A 19,749-nucleotide genomic window follows, 5' to 3' on the forward strand; every position below is an offset into this window, starting at 1 on the left:
CTGCGCTGATGCCATGGCCACTTACTTCAGAGACAAGATTGGCAATATCATGCAGGAAATAATCTCCCAGTCCCCAAATAATTTCAATCCTCCTCCCTCCAAATGCTCTCTCTCCTCTTTTGACCCTATAACAGAGGAAGAAGTCTCCAGGCTTCTCTATTCTTCTTGACCCACGACCTGTAGCAGTGATCCTCTTCCATCACACCTCCTCCAGTCCCTCTCCCCGGCTGTCATCACTCACCTAACTACAATTTTTAACCTATCTCTTTCTTCTGGTGTCTTTCCCTCCTCTTTCAAACACTCTATTATAACCCCACTACTAAAGAAACCATCTCTTGACCCAACCTGTCCTGCTAACTACAGACCTGTTTCTAACCTCCCCTTCATCTCTAATTTCCTTGTATGTCTTGTCGCCTCTCGCTTAATAAGCTATCTCTCTGCAAACTCTCTTCTTGACCCATTACAATCTGCCTTCTGCCCTCTTCACTCTACAGAAACTGCCCTTACTAAAGTGTCCAACGATCTCCTAACAGCAAAAAGAAATGGTGACTATTCTCTACTGATTCTGCTGGATCTCTCTGCAGCATTTGATACCATAGACCATAAACTTCTCCTCACCATGCTCCACTCAATTGGCCTTAAGGACACTGCTCTCTCTTGGTTCTCTTCCTATCTCTCTGGCAGCTCCTTTAGTGTATCATTCGCTGGCTCTTCTTCTTCTCCTCTTCCTCTTGATGTCGGCGTTCCTCAGGGCTAAGTACTAGGTCCTCTACTCTTCTTCCTCTATAACGCCCCCATCGGACAGACTATCAGTAGATTTGGCTTTCGATACCATCTCTATGCTGACGACACCCAACTATACACTTCATCCCCTGACATCACCCCTGCTTTACTCCAAAACACCAGTAATTGTCTGGCAGCTGTCTCTAACATCATGTCCTCTCTGTATCTAAAACTGAACCTCTCATAAACTGAACTTCTTGTCTTTCCCCCATCTACTAACCCACCTAAACTTGATATCTCAACTTCGGTCTGCTGCACTATCATAACTCCTGTGCAACATGTCCTCTATCTTGGGGCCACATTTGACTCCGATCTCTCCTTTGTTCCCCATATTCAATCACTTACACACTCTTATCGTCTGCAACTCAAGAATATCGCCAGAATCCGCCCTTTTCTTACGGTGGAAACTGCAAAAACTCTTGTTGTTGCCTTGATTCATTCTCGTCTTGACTACGCATTACTAATCGGTCTCCCACTCACTAAACTCTCCCCCCTTCAGTCTGTTCTAAATGCTGCAGCCAGGCTCATCTATCCATCTAACCGCTGCACTGATGCTACTAGTCTGTGCCACTCACTTCACTGGTTGCCCATCCACCACAGAATACAGTTCAAACTTCTCACCCTCACAGCTCTCCACAGTGCTGCACCTCCATACATCTCCTCCCTCATCTCCATCTACCACCCTACTCGTGCTCTCCGTTCTGTTAGCGACCTAAGATTAATAACCTCCATAATTCGTACCTCTCACTCCCGTCTTCCAGATTTCTCTCGAGCTGCACCTACTCTCTGGAATACTCTGCCCCGGAATACTAGGTCAATCCACAACTTCTCCACCTTCAAACGTGCCTTAGGCCTCATGCACACGACCGTTGTGTGCACCCGTGGCCGTTGTGCCGTTTTCCGTTTTTTTTCGCGGACCCATTGACTTTCAATGGGTCCGTGGAAAAATCGGAAAATGCACAGTTTTGCAGCCGCATCCGTGATCCGTGTTTCCTGGCCGTGAAAAAAATATGACCTGTCCTATTTTTTTCACGGCCAACGGTTCACGGACCCATTCAAGTCAATGGGTCCGTGAAAGAACACGGATGCACACAAGATTGGCATCCGTGTCCGTGATCCGTGGCCGTAGGTTAGTGCGGCACCTGAAGGGGTTAATTGTGCTGATCACGGCCCCCTGTAAGAGATCAGGGCTGCCAGGCAGCAGGGGGCAGACCCTCCCCCCCCTCCCCAGTTTGAATATCATTGGTGGCCAGTGCGGCCCCCCCCCTCTATTGTAATAATAGGTTGGTGGCCAGTGCGGCCCCCCCCCTCCCTCTATTGTAATAATTCGTTGGTGGCACAGTGTGCGCCCCCCTCCCTCTATTGTAATAATTCGTTGGCGGCACAGTGTGTGCCCCCCCCCCCTCCCTCTATTGTAATAATTCGTTGGTGGCACAGTGTGCGCCCCCCCCTCCTCCCTCCCTCTATTGTAATAATTCGTTGGTGGCACAGTGTGCGCCCCCCATCGGCCCCCCCTCCCTCTATAGCATTAACAACATTGGTGGCCAGTGTGCGGCCTCCCATCTCCCCCCCCCCCCCATCATTGGTGGCAGCGGAGTTCCGATCGGAGTCCCAGTTTAATCGCTGGGGCTCCGATCGGTAACCATGGCAACCAGGACGCTACTACAGTCCTGGTTGCCATGGTTACTTAGCAATAGTACAATAGTAGAAGATTCATACTTACCGGCTGCTGCGATGTTCGTGTCCGGCCGGGAGCTCCACCTACTGTTAAGTGACAGGTCTGTGCGGCGCATTGCTAAATGAACTGTCACTTACCAGTAGGAGGAGCTCCCGGCCGGACACAGACATCGCAGCTACTACTACTATTGCTAGTAACCCGCTGCCACCAATGATCGGGGGGGGGGGGGGGGGTAGATGGGAGGCCGCACACTGGCCACCAATGTTGTTAATGCTATAGAGGGAGGGGGGGCCAATGGGGGGCGCACACTGTGCCACCAACGATTTATTACAATAGAGGGAGGAAGGGGGGGGGCGCACACTGTGCCACCAACGATTTATTACAATAGAGGGAGGAAGGGGGGGGCGCACACTGTGCCACCAACGAATTATTACAATAGAGGGAGGAAGGGGGGGGGGCGGGGGGGGCACACTGTGCCACCAACGAATTATTACAATAGAGGGAGGAAGGGGGGGGGGCCGCACTGGACACCAATGATATTCAAACTGGGGAGGGGGGGGGGTCTGCCCCCTGCTGCCTGGCAGCCCTGATCTCTTACAGGGGGATATGATAGTACAATTAACCCCTTCAGGTGCGGCACCTGAGGGGTTAATTGTGCTGATCACGGCCCCCTGTAAGAGATCGGATGCTGCTAGGCAGCAGGGGGCAGTCATGTACACAGTTTGTAGTATATTCTAACTAGAAGCGTCCCCATCACCATGGGAACGCCTCTGTGTTAGAATATACTGTCGGAAATGAGGTTTCACGATCTAACTCATATCCGACAGTATATTCTAACATAGAGGCGTTCCCATGGTGATGGGGACGCTTCAAGTTAAAATATACCATCGGATTGGAGAAAACTCCGATCCGATGGTATAAAAGGGACTCCAGACTTTACATTGAAAATCAATGGGGACGGATCCGTTTGAAATGGCACCATATTGTGTCAACGTCGAACGGATCCGTCCCCATTGACTTGCATTGTAATTCAGGACGGATCCGTTTGGCTCCGCACGGCCAGGCGGACACCAAAACGACTTTTTTTTCATGTCCGTGGATCCTCCAAAAATCAAGGAAGACCCAGGGACGAAAAAACGGTCACGGATCACGGGAAAACGGAACCCCGTTTTGCGGACCGCAAAAAAATACGGTCGTGTGCATGAGGCCTTAAAAACACATCTTTTCAGGCAGGCTTATCAAGCTACCTAAACTGACTATTCCCCGACTAAACCTCTCCCCACCAACTCCTCTGGCCTGAACTCGATCGTTTAGTAGTCCCAAACCCGAAGCAGATCGGCCGGCACCACTCCTGTCAGTTCAATAATGGCTCAAATCCTACTTATCACAATCAACTACCTTATGTGTCACCCCCAATTCCTCATAGATTGTAAGCTCTTGCGAGCAGGGCCCTGACTCCTAGTGTTTCAGTTGCATATTATCCAGTTATTTTTGTTTTGTATATGAACCCTATGAACTTGTAAAGCGCTGCGGAATATGGTGGCGCTATATAAATAAATTGTATTATTATCTGGTTCTGCTGAGGCCGTATATTGTGCTGCACTGTGGTATCTGGTTCTGCTGGGGCAGTATATTGTGCTGCGCTGTGGTATCTGGTTCTGCTGGGGCAGTATATTGTGCTGCACTGTGGTATTCGGTTCTGCTGGGGCAGTATGTTGTGCTGCACTGTGGTATCTGGTTCTGCTGGGGCAGTATATTGTGCTGCACTGTGGTATCTGGTTCTGCTGGGGCAGTATATTGTGCTGCACTGTGGTATTTAGTTCTGCTGGGGCAGTATATTGTGCTGCACTGTGGTATCTGGTTCTGCTGGGGCAGTATATTGTGCTGCACTGTGGTATCTGGTTCTGCTGGGGCAGTATATTGTGCTGCACTGTGGTATTTAGTTCTGCTGGGGCAGTATATTGTGCTGCACTGCGGTATCTGGTTCTGCTGGGGCAGTATATTGTGCTGCACTGTGGTATTCGGTTCTGCTGGGGCAGTATATTGTGCTGCACTGTGGTATTTGGTTCTGCCGGGGCAGTATATTGTGCTGCACTGTGGTATTTGGTTCTGCTGGGGCAGTATATTGTGCTGCACTGTGGTATCTGGTTCTGCTGGGGCAGTATATTGTGCTGCACTGTGGTATCTAGTTCTGCTGGGGCAGTATATTGTGCTGCACTGTGGTATCTGGTTCTGCTGGGGCAGTATATTGTGCTGCACTGTGGTATTTGGTTCTGCTGGGGCGGTATATTGTGCTGCACTGTGGTATCTGGTTCTGCTGGGGCAGTATATTGTGCTGCACTGTGGTATCTGGTTCTGCTGGGGCAGTATATTGTGCTGCACTGTGGTATCTGGTTCTGCTGGGGCAGTATATTGTGCTGCACTGTGGTATTTGGTTCTGCTGGGGCGGTATATTGTGCTGCACTGTGGTATCTGGTTCTGCTGGGGCAGTATATTGTGCTGCACTGTGGTATTGCTGACCCTGGCTACTTATGTTAGGGGCCACTTCCGGTACATTATTCTTACATTACTAACAGGGCATAGTATGAACATATTTCCCTTCTGCCACATCCCGCGGCTGCTTCAAACCCATGTGACTTTAGCAAGTCACGTGACAATACTAGGTCCTTTCGGCGCACGGACTTTAGCCGCTACCCCTTTGGTTCCCAGTCGAGCCCTAACAGGATCCCTCCTAACTCCTCTCCGGTGACATGGCCGCTGCACACCTCACTCTACAGATCGCATCCGTCCATATAGCTGCGTAGGCTATTGTAATCAATCCACATGATGAACCCTTCGTTCAGTGGGATCGGCAATAGATTAGTAACGCCTATAACCCAGAGCTCGTCTCGTCAAGCAATCTCGCGAGAGCTCACAATTTCCCATATCTCCCCGCGAGCTCTTCCTCCTCCCTCTTTCCGCCATACTGCAGACCCGGTGAGTAAGTCACTAGCCCGGGCCTGACTGAAATCCCTTTTGTATCTCGGCCATCCGGCCCCGGAGCGCCTCGCCGGGGTGCGGCCGTGTAGCGGAGGAGCGGCGCTGTCGGGGCGGCTCGGTATGGGGGCGCTCCGGTCTTGTAGCGGGGCTGAGCTTGGACGTGAACCCTGGCTTGTTCCTTCTTGCCTCAGTCCTGTGCATGGAGTGTGGCTACACTGGCCGGGCCGGGTGTTGGCTGTGGGGTCACTGACTCCCGGGTGTCATGGCTGTGAGGTGTCTGGACTTCTCCCCTCCCCCTGTATGGTCAGGACTACTACTCTCAGTATGGGCGGTGTAGTCCTGTCATTAGTGATGGGAAACTACAAGCCCCAGCGTGCACTGACCTAGTTCAGATGTCATAGCATGCTGGGAGTTGTAGTGGTAGAGGCTGGGCATCACTGCTTGTCTGCCATTGAATGAAACGAGGCAATGTGGTGCTTGATCCGGCACATGATACCCCAGCGCCGCCATTTATGAGTTCCGCAGGTTCTGACGGTTAAGAATGGCGCTTGACTGAGTATTCGTACTCCCCAAAGCTGATATTACCCAGTGCTGAAAATGTGGGACAGCAACCTCCAGCTGTGGAGACACTACAACTCCCAGTATGCACTGCATGTTTGGCTTCTCTCAGAATATCCTTAGATGAGCACGCTGGGAGTTGTAGTTTCACAGAAGCTGGAGGTTGCTGGCCCTTGATGTAAAGTTATATGGAGTAAGGCCTGTAGTCATTATCTGTCCAATCGGACCAATAGTTGGTGTGTGTCAGAAGATCTGTCCGTGTAATCTGCCGTCTGACCAGAATCTGTCGGTGTAGTACAGCCCTGAGGCTTAGTTCACATTAACCCCTTTGTCCTGTGATGTGCAGCACTGTAGGGATGCTATGCCCAGCCCCCATATTGCTTATGTGTTTGGTGATTAAGAAGTTACTGTTTCCGATCCACAAAAAAACGGATCGCATACAGAAACCATACGGACATGGTTTGTGGAATAACGGAAGAGGACTTAAATCAGAAAAAAAAAAACTCATACGGAACAACGGATCCGTGAAAAACAGACCAAAAAACTACAACGGTCGTGTGATAAGAAAGCGGAACCTGATGGGATCTGTCTTAAAATGAAAGTCTGCCAGTGTGACCGGCGCTCGGGGCGCTTCCCACCTCTGATCCACGGTCTGTCCCCGCAGTAGAGGGCGACTCCAAGTCAGCATAAGGCCGCGTTTACATCACGCTCCGTTTTCTGTTCTTCAGATCTGTCAGAAGAACAGGAAAAGAAGAGAGAATCCTTTATTTTGCGCCTCTGTCACTTCAGTCTTCTGTTTTGGAAGAATTCCTCCTCCCGTCAAAAATAACGGATCTGATAGAAATGGCTACATCGGGTGCTCAAAGTAAAGGATCTGTATTTTTTTTGTTCTTCCGACGGATTAGAAGAAGTGATGTGAAGCCGGCCTCAGATCATCACTGCAGTTTGTTATTGGGTGGGTCTGCCCCGCAGGTGGCATTACCCGAGGGGACATCTGACCGAGCAGTGGCTTTGCTGGTAGCTGGCATTCTCTAGTCTGTAGTTCGACTTCTTCCCTGATATGAAGCTCGTCATGGTTGGCGCTACGTCCCTCATGGCATGGATGTTTACCGGGTGATGTAGTGTCATGTATGGCTTTTGTCACCGTCCATGGACCGGGTGTAGCAGAGTTCACCGGGCGCAGTTTGCTCATGTTGTGGTCTGAGCGGTCACTGTGTTCTCTTGCAGGCACCATGGTGCGCATGAACGTGCTTGCCGATGCCCTCAAAAGCATCAACAATGCAGAGAAACGTGGTAAGCGGCAGGTTCTCATCAGACCGTGCTCCAAAGTGATCGTGCGATTCCTGACAGTGATGATGAAGCACGGTAAGTGCCCCCCGTCTATTACCCCCTCCAGCTCACTGCTCTTATTCCCTGGCGTTGTGCAGACATTTACCATTTTTCTTCTATTGCAGGTTACATCGGAGAATTTGAAATTATTGATGATCACAGGGCCGGAAAAATAGTTGTCAATCTCACAGGCAGACTAAACAAGGTGAGACCCGAAGGGGAGTGGGGGGGTGGGGGTGGCTGAGGCTGTGCTGAGACCCCCGGGGGAGCAGCCTTTGCCATGTATAACCTTTATTCACGTTGTGTAACTCAGTGCGAATTGTCCTGTAACAGTCAGCATTTGAAGGTTTGTTCCATCTTCTGTCGCTTGGATATGCCATTGGTTGGTGTGCATTGACAGTGAAGGGGCCATAGCCCTGGGAATGGTGGCACGTCCCTATTCAAGTAAAGGTCACTGGCTGCCGTTTGGCTGAGAAGCAGGTGACCCGTGGGGGATCGGCAGTACCCCAGCCCTGCCGAACTGATGGCTTCGGGATAATCTCCTTTAACCTACAGCTGATTGGCACTGCTGGTGAACGTTCTCATAAGAAGCGGTATATGGCGCACACACCAAGGTGTGGATTGAGTTGTGGGTATGGTACCACATTTGCCGATTGCTGGATCTCTTCACCTTTGTTTTAAGTTGTATGTCCAGGTGCAGCCCGACATTTAGCAGTAACCTGGCACCTTAAGGGTTGTACAAGAGGAAGTAGTTTTCCCTAATGCCTGCTACCTGCCTTGGTAAGCAGAAGATTCTTCTCTGGCATGTCCATCTACCGCTCCACGGCTTGTTTTCTTCCACTGCAGCCAATGACTGGCTTCTACAGTGATGTGCCCACAAACAGCAGGTAAGTATGAACTTTTCACTTACCGAGGCAGGCTGCAAGCATTAGGGAAAATCTACTTCTTCCTGGATAACCGCTCTAGGGCTTGGCGTCCACATTATGAAAAGTGTGATTTATTGCACTAAGCATCATTAATGCATTCTGAATGGAAAGAGATCCGTTCAGGATGCATCAGGACGTCTTCCGTTATGGCAGCTTCCCGTTCTCTGACCGGGCACACAACTGCTGGAAGCTGCAGTTTTGTCTGGTCATAAAAACTGGAAAAAATTGATCTGTTACTAAAAACCATTTTAGGCTGCTTCATGTTTGCTCTTTCCCTTTCCGCTATGGAGATCCGTCATAGGATCTCAATAGCAAAGGGTGGGGGGGGGGGGGAGAAACACTTCCGTTTTGTCCCCATTCATTGTCAATGGGGACAAAACGGAACGGAGTGCACCAGAATGCATTCCGATCAGATTCATTGCGTTCCCATGACGCGCACAAGCGCAGCAAGCAGCGCTTTTGAGAACATCCTGGGATGTGGAGCAAGATGTCCAGACACACAATGTAAATCGATGGAGACGGATACGTTTTCTCTGACACAGAAGAAAAAGCATCCGCCCCCCATTGACTTACATTGGTTTTAGAGACGGATCCGTCATTGAGATGTTAGAGATAATGCAACCGGATTCGTTCAGAACTGATGCAGCGGTTGTATTATCGTGACGGAAATGTTTTTGCTGATCCATCAAAAATGTTGGTGTGTAAGTCGCCTCAGTCTATGGTGACGGATCTGTTTTTAGGAGCTTAAATGGTGACTGTTTTTCTGTAATGTGACTGCAGTATCCATCAGTACAGTTCTTGTGATGAATGAGGCATCTGCATCTTTCTACAGCCCTTTCTTAGCTGCATGCAGTGCCCGGCTCTGTCGTGTAATATCGCCATTTTCCTGAGATTACATGACTTGTGACAGAATGGCGTGAACCCTGTTAGTGCAACAGGTGCCACGGCCAAGATCGCCCTGTGGCCCCTGCCTTACACTATCCGCACTATCCACATTATTACCATGGATCCCTATTAGGACAGTCTGGTCTAGTGCTGTGATGGGCCAGTACCTGAAATAACTGTCACTTTCAGTACTGAAATGACTTGTGTATTCCACAGTGTTAGTATAAAGACACTTGGCCCAAAACGACAGCGAGGAAGATCCGGCTCATGTCCTTCTGGAAAAAGCACAGCTTAAAAGTGCCCAATCTGATACCGGCTGCTCTGATTTCCTACCATTAGTTTTGGTGGCTTGTGCTGCCGGGTGTTTTGGTTCTGATCATGGCTATAGAGTTTTGTCTTGGCTGATATACAGTGGTATTGGAGGGGGGTGTATGACTGGTGGTACACCACGTGGGGGCTAGATGTGCCACAATTGAGAGGCGTAATTAAGGTCTCTTAAATTTTAGTGTGTGTTCGCAAGTCCGTGCGCCAGAATCGAAATGCACACCAGCAAGGTAGCCGATGTAGATTTCAAGCATAATCTGTTTCCTGTCGTAGACTACAATAAATGTTTGAGCTGGCTATGCCAAGCCCCCTTTTTTTGGGGGAAAAGTTGCCAGCTGGCACAAAATTTAAAGAAGAAAAAATTGGCGCAAGCTGGTATTGTGCTAAACTGATTTGGCTGCCAGTTTTTCTGACATGAGAGTTGCGTATCCACTTTACACAGAAAGCTTCCTCCAGTAGGGGGCAGATGTGGGAGGCTCCGGTGAGATGTCCCCAGTTGTAGGAATGGCGCGGTCAGTGGATAGAAGTGACCAGTAGATTTTTCTGTGGTTGGGCCATTTTGTAGTTTAACCGAACCAAGTCAGAACAGTACATTGAGCAGCGATGATTCCGGCAGACACCTTCTAGATCGACTGAGGGTCGCCCAGCCTTTAAGTGATGGCCTATCCTCAGCCACTGAAGTTGGTGCATCAGACATGGTGGTGGACAGCGCTCGTCGCTGCAGTCAGGCTCTTTGACGTGAATGGCAGCAGCGCTGGAGGGATGAGCTCTGTTCACTACCATGAACGTGATGGAGCTGCGCAAAACAGCTGGTGGTGGTGCTGGACCCCCACTGAAAGACTGGACAACCCCTTTAAACAGGTCAGCATGGATTATAACCTGTGATAGGCCAAGACCATGCCTGAGTAGATGGAAATGTTCCAACATTGCTTGAAGTTACAGGCCCAGACTCTTCCCGTCTGCTTAATGACACGTGGGCTACCTGCACACACTGCGGGAAAAACCACCGCATAATACTATACGGCAAAGTGAGTGAGATTTGACCTGTCGTGCAGCATGTGAATTGTGTGGATTTCACCCTTTGCAATGCAAAGTGTATGATCTCGGCCAAACTGCCTCAGAATCCGCAAGTAGCACACGCAGACTTCAGTGAGGAAATGCCGAGAAATCGGCGCTGAATTTCTGTTCTGAAAAACTGAACCCGTGTTGAGGACACTTACTGTCCCTTTATTGTAAAGTTTGCAAATGTTCAGAAATAAGACAGAAGGGAGAATGGAAGCCCCTAAAGTAACCTGGTGGGGGGTGTAGGTTGATTATCTTACTGGAGCAGAACTTTGATCATGACGCCCTTTCTATTTGATTGTCCTTGCAGTGTGGCGTCATCAGCCCCAGATTTGATGTGCAGCTGAAGGATCTGGAGAAGTGGCAGAACAACCTCCTGCCTTCACGTCAGTTTGGGTGAGTGACTTGTCTGCAGGTAAACTGCTACAATACTTGTGCTCATGAATGGAGTCATGAGTTTTCAGAGTTGCCAATAAGGGAAAGGCTGTTTCTGTACTCGGGACAAAGATTTTAGAAACAGATGACTGTCCCCTTGGTCAGCTGACTTGAAGGGATTTTGTCACTTTTATTGTGTAGATTAAGTTTATACAAGCCACCTACTAATTTGCTTCCTTTGCTCGCTAGACAAATTTTTCCATCACTCTATACACGTCTTGTTTCCATGGTTACAACCACTCTGCAATCCATCAGCCGTGGCCGTGCTTGCGTACTATAAAAAAAGCACCGGCCTGTGTGCGCTCTCACGGTCACCAGAGAGGCCGGCATTTATTCCTATAGTGTGCGAGCACGGCCACCACTTCTGGATTGCAGGTTGGTCGTAACCATGGAAACAAGCGGTGTATAATGTGATGGGGAAAACGAATCCAGCCAGTAGATCTGCCATAGAAGCGTGATCTGTTGGAATCTATCTATACTGTAAATGGAGTTAAAATCGGCAACTTATTATTATATTTTTTTGTACACTGCTGGTTATTTAGAGCTGCGTCTCTGTACATTCAGCAAATTTTCAGGCTGGCGGCTTTAATTATTTTTTTTAAATGGCATAAACCATTGCAACCAGATGTTACATGCTGGTCAGTATGAAATTGCATATAAACATCACTGCCTCATCAGGAATATGGATATATACAGTAAGTTACCTGAACCTTGGTTGTCCTGCAGACACAAATTGTAGTAAATAAAAAAGATGTACAAACCTTATAAAAATCACTAATCACCTACAAAAAAATAGAATATGCAGTACGTATGAACGCAGTATACTGGGGTTACATGATCTACTACAGTTCGGGAGACTTTACTTCACGGGGCCTTTGTGGAGGTAGATTGTATAGAAAATTGGATCGCTCTGCTTTATCGATATAGCTTTAGATGGTCAGTGATTTATCCACAATGTCTTGTTTTATTTTTGTTTGCTTTTTGCTCTCCATGTCTCCTCTGTGTTCCTCGGTCATTGCACAGATGAAAATTACATCTCTGTTGGGTCTGGTTTTTTTTTTCACTGACCCATAGACTATATAATGGGAGTGATAGATCCGTAAACGGACCACAATGAGGCTCGATTCTGTGCTAAAGCACTGATGTGTGAACACATTAAAATGAAAGGGTATGTGTCCGGTCTGTGGAGAGTATGGACCACACCCGTCTGTGGATCAGACATGTGAATAAGGGCTCATGCACACAAACTTGTGTGCCCGTATTACGGACTGCGAACTGCTGGTGCGGTCCACATCGACCAGAGATGGGACTTCACCTATCTTTTTGTGGAGGGAAGGCATGGATCAGGAGCTCTATGAAGCACATCCGTGGGATTTCGGTCTGTGCCTCTGCACCACAAAAAATAGAACATGTCCTATATTTTTGCGGTGCGGACCATCTCTTGTGCATCGTGGAACCCTTTAAGTGAATGGGTCTGCATTTGCGCATGGACAGTGCATGTGCATTGCCGATCACAATTTGCAGTTCACAGCACGAGGCACACATGTTCGTGCCTGAGCCCAAAGCTCTCATCCTATCTATCTTCTACGTCCATGTTGAGTCTGAAGTGGATTGGCTACCAGTGTTGCAGATCACGAGAAGTGACTTTTTATTGGAGTATATTTATTTCATATGTATATTAACCATTTTGTTTCTACTTTTGTGATTGATTTTTACAAGGTTTATACATCTATTCAATTACTATTAAATATTTGAATTTAGGTTGTGTCTATAGGACCACCAACGTTCACTTAATTTAATGGCACGTCAGCAGATTTGTACCTATGGAACTGGCTGACCCATTACTGTAGCTGAAGGCATCTGTGTTGTCCCCATGTTTGTATGTGCCCGCATCGCTGAGAAAGGATACACAATCTAGGAGCAACGGGGGTGTTACCATTACACCTAGAGCCTCTGCTCCCTCTGTACTTGGTCGATTAGTTATTGTGAGCTAAAGCCAGGTGCAGGTTAAAAACAGAACAGATGCAAATCTTTACATTACACACAATCTATGTAGGCTTTACTACTGACTACATAGAAACATCGGACCAACACAGACGCCTTCAGCTGCCAAGTGCACAGGTAAGGCTACTTTCACATTAGCGTTTTTTGCAGATCCATCATGGATCTCCAAAAACACTTCCGTTACCATAATACAACCGCATGCATTCGTCATGAACGGATCTGGTTGTATTATGTCTTTTATAGCCATGACGGATCCGTCATGAACACCATTGAAAGTCAATTGGGGGACGAATCTGTTTTCTATTGACTTACATTGTGTGTCAGGACGGATCAGTCTTGCTCCGCACCACATCGCGGACAGAAACGCTGCTTGCAGCATTATTCTGTCCGTGATGGGAGCGCAACCGAACGGAATGCATTCTGGTGCACTGTTTCCTTCAGTTCAGTTTTGTCCCCATTGACAATGAATAGGGACAAAACTGAAGCATTTTCTTCTACTATTGAGATCCTATGATTGATCTCAATCGCGGAATTGAAAACGCTAACATGAAAGTAGCCCAACAGGTCAGCCAGTTTCATAGCTGCAAGTTTGCTGACAGATGCCCTTTAATATATACTTGTGTTTTGAGCCAGTAGTGTGTGTTATTCTTTTCCTTGGCCATATGGATTATTACCTGTGCTCTTGGTGTATCCAGCTGGTGGGTTTGTTAGGCACCTTTTAAAACTCAATACTGCAAACACTAGTCCCTGCATTATGTGACTCGTGGTCAGGAAGGAATTCACAGCATCATAGATCATCATCATGCTTCGAGTTCACAGCAGAGGAGCAGTGTTCAGTCTGGGAAATACTGCTCCCACACTGAATATGCTTGTCTGAAAGTGTCCGAAAGCAGGGGTGTGTGTGTCGTTCAGACTTTCCCATAGACATCTCTAGGAAAAAGCCTGAAGAGATCACTGTGTAAAAAAAAAAAAAAAGAATTTCATTACTTGTTTTACGAGCCAGAAAAACAGCCACAGAAGATGCAAGATATCCCCCTAAAATATCTTGCCTGTGTTTCTAGGTTAAGGTCTCATGCACACAACCCTAAATGATTTTTATTTATTTTTTTACATTTTTCTTCTTAATGGGGCCCCAGAAGATGCAGACAGCACACTGTGCTGTTCGCATCCATATATCCCTCCCGTGGCCCCGGCAAAGAGAAAACATGTTCAATTCTTGTCTGTTTCATGGACAAAAATTGGCATTTGTAACCTAGTGTGACACCTATGGAAAGAGAAAATGCCGGATGTACGTGCCATGTTTTTCGGATTTGTAATTTGCAGACCACAAAGGATACATTCGTGTGCATGAGGCCTAAAGCTGGTTTCACATAGCCACACTTTAGGCTCCATTCAGACGTCCGTGTGTTTTGAGGATCCGCAAAACACTGACAGCGGCAATGTGCGTTCCACATTTTGCGGACCGCACATAGCCAGCACTTAATAGAAAATGCCTATTGTGGACAAGAATAGGACATGTTCTGTTTTTTTTTTTTTTCGGGAGTGGAATTGCGGGCCCGGAAGTGAGTCCGCAGTTCCAGATCCACAGCACATAGTGCAGCCCCATAGAAATGAATGCAAAATGCGGAACAGAATTGTGGAAGTGTGAATGGTCCCTTGGGGTCTGTATTACGGACAAGAGACCCAGACACCGTGCAGTTCTGCCGAACCTCCATAGGCTTCTTTAATGGTCCAAATTCAGTAAAACTGGGTCCTGGTCATTCTTCTGCTTACATTATTTCATGCTGAACTATCCTTGGTTGACTTAAGTTTTTTTTTTGTCGGATTTTCTGATAAATGCGCATTGAAGATGCTGTGTGACCTTGGTGTTTGGTCAGGTTATCATATAAACTGGACTTCTTTGGTTTTGCAGGTACATTGTGCTTACCACTTCAGCTGGCATCATGGACCATGAGGAAGCGAGGCGAAAACACACAGGAGGCAAAATCCTAGGATTCTTTTTCTAAATGTACAAAACAGGCAGGAAAATAAACTGTTCTCAAAACTCTTGTCTCCTGATGTCCTTGCGTTTCCTACTTGGTTGCAGCTGTTCACAGCCAGGTTGTAATCTGCAGTTTCCATGTTGGGGGGGCCTTGTCTGGCTTGGTGTGTGTGAACCCGGAAGTGGCCAGCATGCAGCGTCCACGTAGAACTATCCGAATGCGTTTAATGTCCCAACTCTGGACGCTTTGCTGAAGTGACTCCAGTTTTTGTCTGGGTGGCTTGGGGGTTCTCAATCTCACCTAGCAGTTGCTTATGTGCTCCTGAAATTTGTGGCTATCTAGATAAACTGTTTACATTGTGCAGCTAATGGGAGCAGCGCCATTGTACCCAGGCCCAACCACTACACAGTGGATGGCGCTGGGTCTTGACCATTGCTGATTGGTGGGGTGCAGGCAGTTGGTCTTAAGCATAGGTCATCAGTAAGCAAGTCCTGGTAAGCCCCTCTGATAGTAAACCTGATTTTAAAGCAGATACCAGGCATTTAACCTGTAAGTGCACACGCATAGACATACTGTATGAAAAGGCAGAATGGTCCTTTCTGCTGCTAGGGCCCCTGTGTTAATGGCACCTAGAGTTCCAAATAACTCCTTTGTTTCTGCATGTCTAATAAGCCAAGCACTGATGCAATGTCCCAGCGATAAAGAAAAAAAAAATACACCATGCTATACCTTAAAGGGGTTCTCTCACTTCAGCAAGTGGCATTTATCATGTAGAGAAAGTCAATGCAAGGCACTTACTAATGTATTATCCATATTGCTACCTTTGCTGACTGGATTCATTTTTCCATCACCTTATAAACAGTTTGTCTCCCATCAGAACATATCATTCATCATGTAGAGAAAGTCAATGCAATGCACTTACTAGTGTATTATCCATATTGCTTCCTTCACTGGCTTGATTCCTATTTCCATCACATTACGCTGCTCATTTCCATGGTTATGACCACCCTGTAATCCAGCAGCTTTGGTCGTGCTTTTCACACTATAGGAAAAAGTGACGGATTCTCTGATGGCTGGGACTGTGGGAACGCACGTAGGCTGGTGCTTTTTCCTCTAGCATACAAGCGCGGCCACCGCTGCTGGATTGCAGAGTGGTCGTAACCATGGAAATGAGCAGCGTAATGTGATGGAAATGGGAATCGAGCCAGTGAAGGAAGCGATATGGATAACACACTAGTAAGTGCCTTTCATTGACTCTCTACATGATGAATGACATGTTCTGATGTGAGACAACCCCTTTAAAGTAGCTTCTATATCAAACTTGATTTTAACAATCATATCACTTTGAAGCAAAATTTTTATAAAACTTGGTGCAGGTTTTGTTGAATTCATCGTGGAAATGCTATGGCAGCAGTCATCAACCTCCTACAATCCAGTAGTGGAGCAAGTGTACAGGTTCTTCTAAAAAAATTAGCATATTGTGATAAAGTTGATTATTTTCTGTAATGTACTGAAACATTAGACTTTCATATATTTTAGATTCATTACACACAACTGAAGTAGTTCAAGCCTTTTCTTGTTTTAATATTGATTTTGGCATACAGCTCATGAAAACCCAAAATTCCTATCTCAAAAAATTAGCATATTTCATCCGACCAATAAAAGAAAAGTGTTTTTAATACAAAAAAACAACCTTCAAATAATTAAGTTCAGTTATGCACTCAATACTTGGTCGGGAATCCTTTTGCAGAAATGACTGCTTCAATGAGGCGTGGCATGGAGGCAATCAGCCTGTGGCACTGCTGAGGTGTTATGGAGGCCCAGGATGCTTCGATAGCGGCCTTAAGCTCATCCAGAGTGTTGGGTCTTGTCTCAACTTTCTCTTCCCAATATCCCACAGATTCTCTATGGGGTTCAGGTCAGGAGAGTTGGCAGGCCAATTGAGCACAGTAATACCATGGTCGGTAAACCATTTACCAGTGGTTTTGGCACTGTGAGCAGGTGCCAGGTCGTGCTGAAAAATGAAATCTTCATCTCCATAAAGCTTTTCAGCAGATGGAAGCATGAAGTGCTCCAAAATCTCCTGATAGCTAGCTGCATTGACCCTGCCCTTGATAAAACACAGTGGACCAACACCAGCAGCTGACATGGCACCCCAGACCATCACTGACTGTCGGTACTTGACTTCAGGCATTTTGGCATTTCCCTCTCCCCAGTTTTCCTCCAGACTCTGGCACCTTGATTTCCGAATGACATGCAAAATTTGCTTTTATCCGAACAAAGTACTTTGGACCACTGAGCAACAGTCCAGTGCTGCTTCTCTGTAGCCCAGGTCAGGCGCTTCTGCCGCTGTTTCTGGTTCAAAAGTGGCTTGACCTGGGGAATGCGGCACCTGTAGCCCATTTCCTGCACACGCCTGTACACGGTGGCTCTGGATGTTTCTACTCCAGACTCAGTCCACTGCTTCCGCAGGTCCCCCAAGGTCTGGAATCGGTCCTTCTCCACAATCTTCCTCATGGTCCGGTCACCTCTTCTCGTTGTGCAGCGTTTTCTGCCACACTTTTTCCTTCCCACAGACTTCCCACTGAGGTGCTTTAATACAGCACTCTGGGAACAGCCTATTCGTTCAGAAATTTCTTTGTGTCTTACCCTCTTGCTTGAGTGTGTCAATGATGGCCTTCCGGACAGCAGTCAGGTCGGCAGTCTTACCCATGATTGTGGTTTTGAGTAATGAACCAGGCAGGAATCTTTTGCAGGTGTTTAGAGTTAATTAGTTGATTCAGATGATTAGGTTAATAGCTCGTTTAGAGAACCTTTTCATGATATGCAAATTTTTTTAGATAGGAATTTTGGGTTTTCATGAGCTGTATGCCAAAATCATCAATATTAAAACAAGAAAAGGCTTGTACTACAGTTGTGTGTAATGAATCTAAAATATATGAAAGTCTAATGTTTATCAGTACATTACAGAAAATAATGAACTTTATCAAAATATGCTAATTTTTGGAGAAGAACCTGTACATGTTGGGAGTTGTAGTTTCACAGTAGATGGAGGTTGCAAACCCTAACCTATGGGTTTTCTGGTGATTTCACTCTCAGCCAATTTTTTATTTCTGCAGTGTGTGGGTAATAGTTAACGATTTGAGCATTGTCCGCTGAAATCATATGCTCCTAGCTCCATTGTGGAAAGTCTGCAGTGTATGGCCGTAAAGCCGCCCATTCAGGAGCTCTGCCAGTTTATTTTAATGGGATGAAGAGGATAAGCTGCGGCCAGACAATTCTTCTGCAAGAGAAAACAGTTGGGCGTCTACAAATTAAACAAGGTAATCTCTTTTCCCCTGCTGTCTATTGTGAGGCCTCGCACATTAAAGCTAGCCATACAATTTTTGGCATCTAATTGGTGATCTGAAAATTCGGACAGAAAGGATTAGTGTTTTCAGACCTGTTGCTGATCGGACATTTGATGGTAGGTGCTAACAATATAATCAGTGTCTTGACGAAGACTTGTCACCTCTCCTGCCATGTCTGCTTTTATAACTGCATGCTTTCCCCATGTAATGACTTTCATATATGTTGTATATTTAGGAAAAGGCGCGGCACTCTAGCCTTCTATATGATGGGGTGCAGGTTGTCTTGACCTCCCGGCCAGACAGAATGAAGTAAATATGACAATCGCACTTCAGTTTCAATGCAGAAAAGTGGTTCTTTAATTAGAATAGGCAACTTTACAATACGGTGTGACGTTTCGGTCAAAACATGACCTTTTATCAAACTGAGAAAAGGTAGCCTATGTAGAAATAAGATATGTGTGAATTACATGTGAACTGAGAGATGTATGTAGTCCTATAGAGATGATAGTAATATCACATAGGTCACACTATCATACAACTCGCAATAGCAGTGATTCTTAGACACTTCATATATGGTGTAAACACAAGTCACATGGTCTATGATATCCTAGTGAGCATAGTGTAGAAAATAAATAGCGCGAGATCTACCAGGGGTCTCTGCACGCGAAAATGGCATATACAGATTACATTGGACAAAATTAGTAAACAAATACGAAGCTAAGGAAAATATACTCTTTATGATGTGACATCTTGAAATGGTATTCTAGGTGGAAGAACAGGGTGCCCCCTTCACTTACCAGGTTGCCAGGTGGAGAGACTGATAGTGAGCAGGAAAGATGGGTGGTAAACTTCACCCCAGAAAAGCTGCTGTCAGACTGAAGGAAAGCTGTGTTCAAAAAGACTGGGGACCGGAAGTAGGTGGGAGGGGCCTAGTATCGGCATCTAGTTATACATTATCACCCAACAGTAAGGTGATTAGGGCCCCAAGAAATATACAGTAGAAGACCAGAATATAAACCAGTAATCACTGGCAAAGTATAGTATATGGGCCAGGACAGGAAGACATCAAAAATAGTATGCATTCCACTCTGGCACGCAACCGGAAGCGGAAAGGGTAGCGGCCCACAGTGGCAGGATCCTGATGCGTTCAAAGGAAAAAGGGAACAATTGAAGTAATGTGTGGAAGAGAAAAGAGGATTTAAGAGCAGGAAAGTATGTGTATTAGAATAGAGTGTAAAAAGAAAGCAGATCAGAAGTGGATAGATATAAACAGAAAGGAGACTATAAAAGGACAAAGACAATGAGAAAAAAGGATATTGTGCAAATAGAACTACGGCACCATGGCGGAGGCAGTCCGGTATTCTAATGGATCTGTAAGGTAATGGAAAAGTTGTTAGGTACTAATCAGGTATGCCTAATAAAAATCTATGTATCACAATTTTTGATAATGACTA

The 19,749-nt window shown here is 46.6% G+C and overlaps 1 protein-coding gene across 2 annotated transcripts; it reads left to right on the top strand.

The window, feature by feature from the left end:
- Nucleotides 1–5,302: 5,302 nt before the first annotated feature.
- Nucleotides 5,303–14,974, top strand: RPS15A (ribosomal protein S15a). 2 transcript variants are annotated; one of them, XM_040441945.1, is made up of 5 exons: nt 5,303–5,437; nt 7,226–7,363; nt 7,453–7,532; nt 10,835–10,920; nt 14,876–14,974. In XM_040441945.1, exons 2-5 carry the CDS (start codon nt 7,231–7,233, stop codon nt 14,967–14,969), a joined length of 393 nt encoding a protein of 130 aa, XP_040297879.1. In that variant the 5' UTR covers nt 5,303–5,437; nt 7,226–7,230; the 3' UTR covers nt 14,970–14,974. The 2 variants fall into 2 exon arrangements, with proteins under 2 accessions (XP_040297879.1, XP_040297881.1); XM_040441947.1 differs by lacking the exon at nt 5,303–5,437 and adding an exon at nt 5,515–5,558.
- Nucleotides 14,975–19,749: the final 4,775 nt, after the last annotated feature.

This window comes from Bufo bufo, chromosome 7 (assembly GCF_905171765.1).
Source record: "Bufo bufo chromosome 7, aBufBuf1.1, whole genome shotgun sequence".
NCBI classification, from domain to species: Eukaryota; Metazoa; Chordata; class Amphibia; order Anura; family Bufonidae; genus Bufo; species Bufo bufo.

What these genes read in the sequence shown, in the direction of transcription:
- RPS15A (XM_040441945.1), top strand. Translation starts at nt 7,231, where the DNA reads ATGGTGCGCATGAACGTGCTTGCCGATGCCCTCAAAAGCATCAACAAT. An exon ending in GACAGTGATGATGAAGCACG is followed by an intron (nt 7,364 to 7,452) that starts GTAAGTGCCCCC and finishes CTTCTATTGCAG; the next exon opens with GTTACATCGGAGAATTTGAA. An exon ending in CTGCCTTCACGTCAGTTTGG is followed by an intron (nt 10,921 to 14,875) that starts GTGAGTGACTTG and finishes TTGGTTTTGCAG; the next exon opens with GTACATTGTGCTTACCACTT.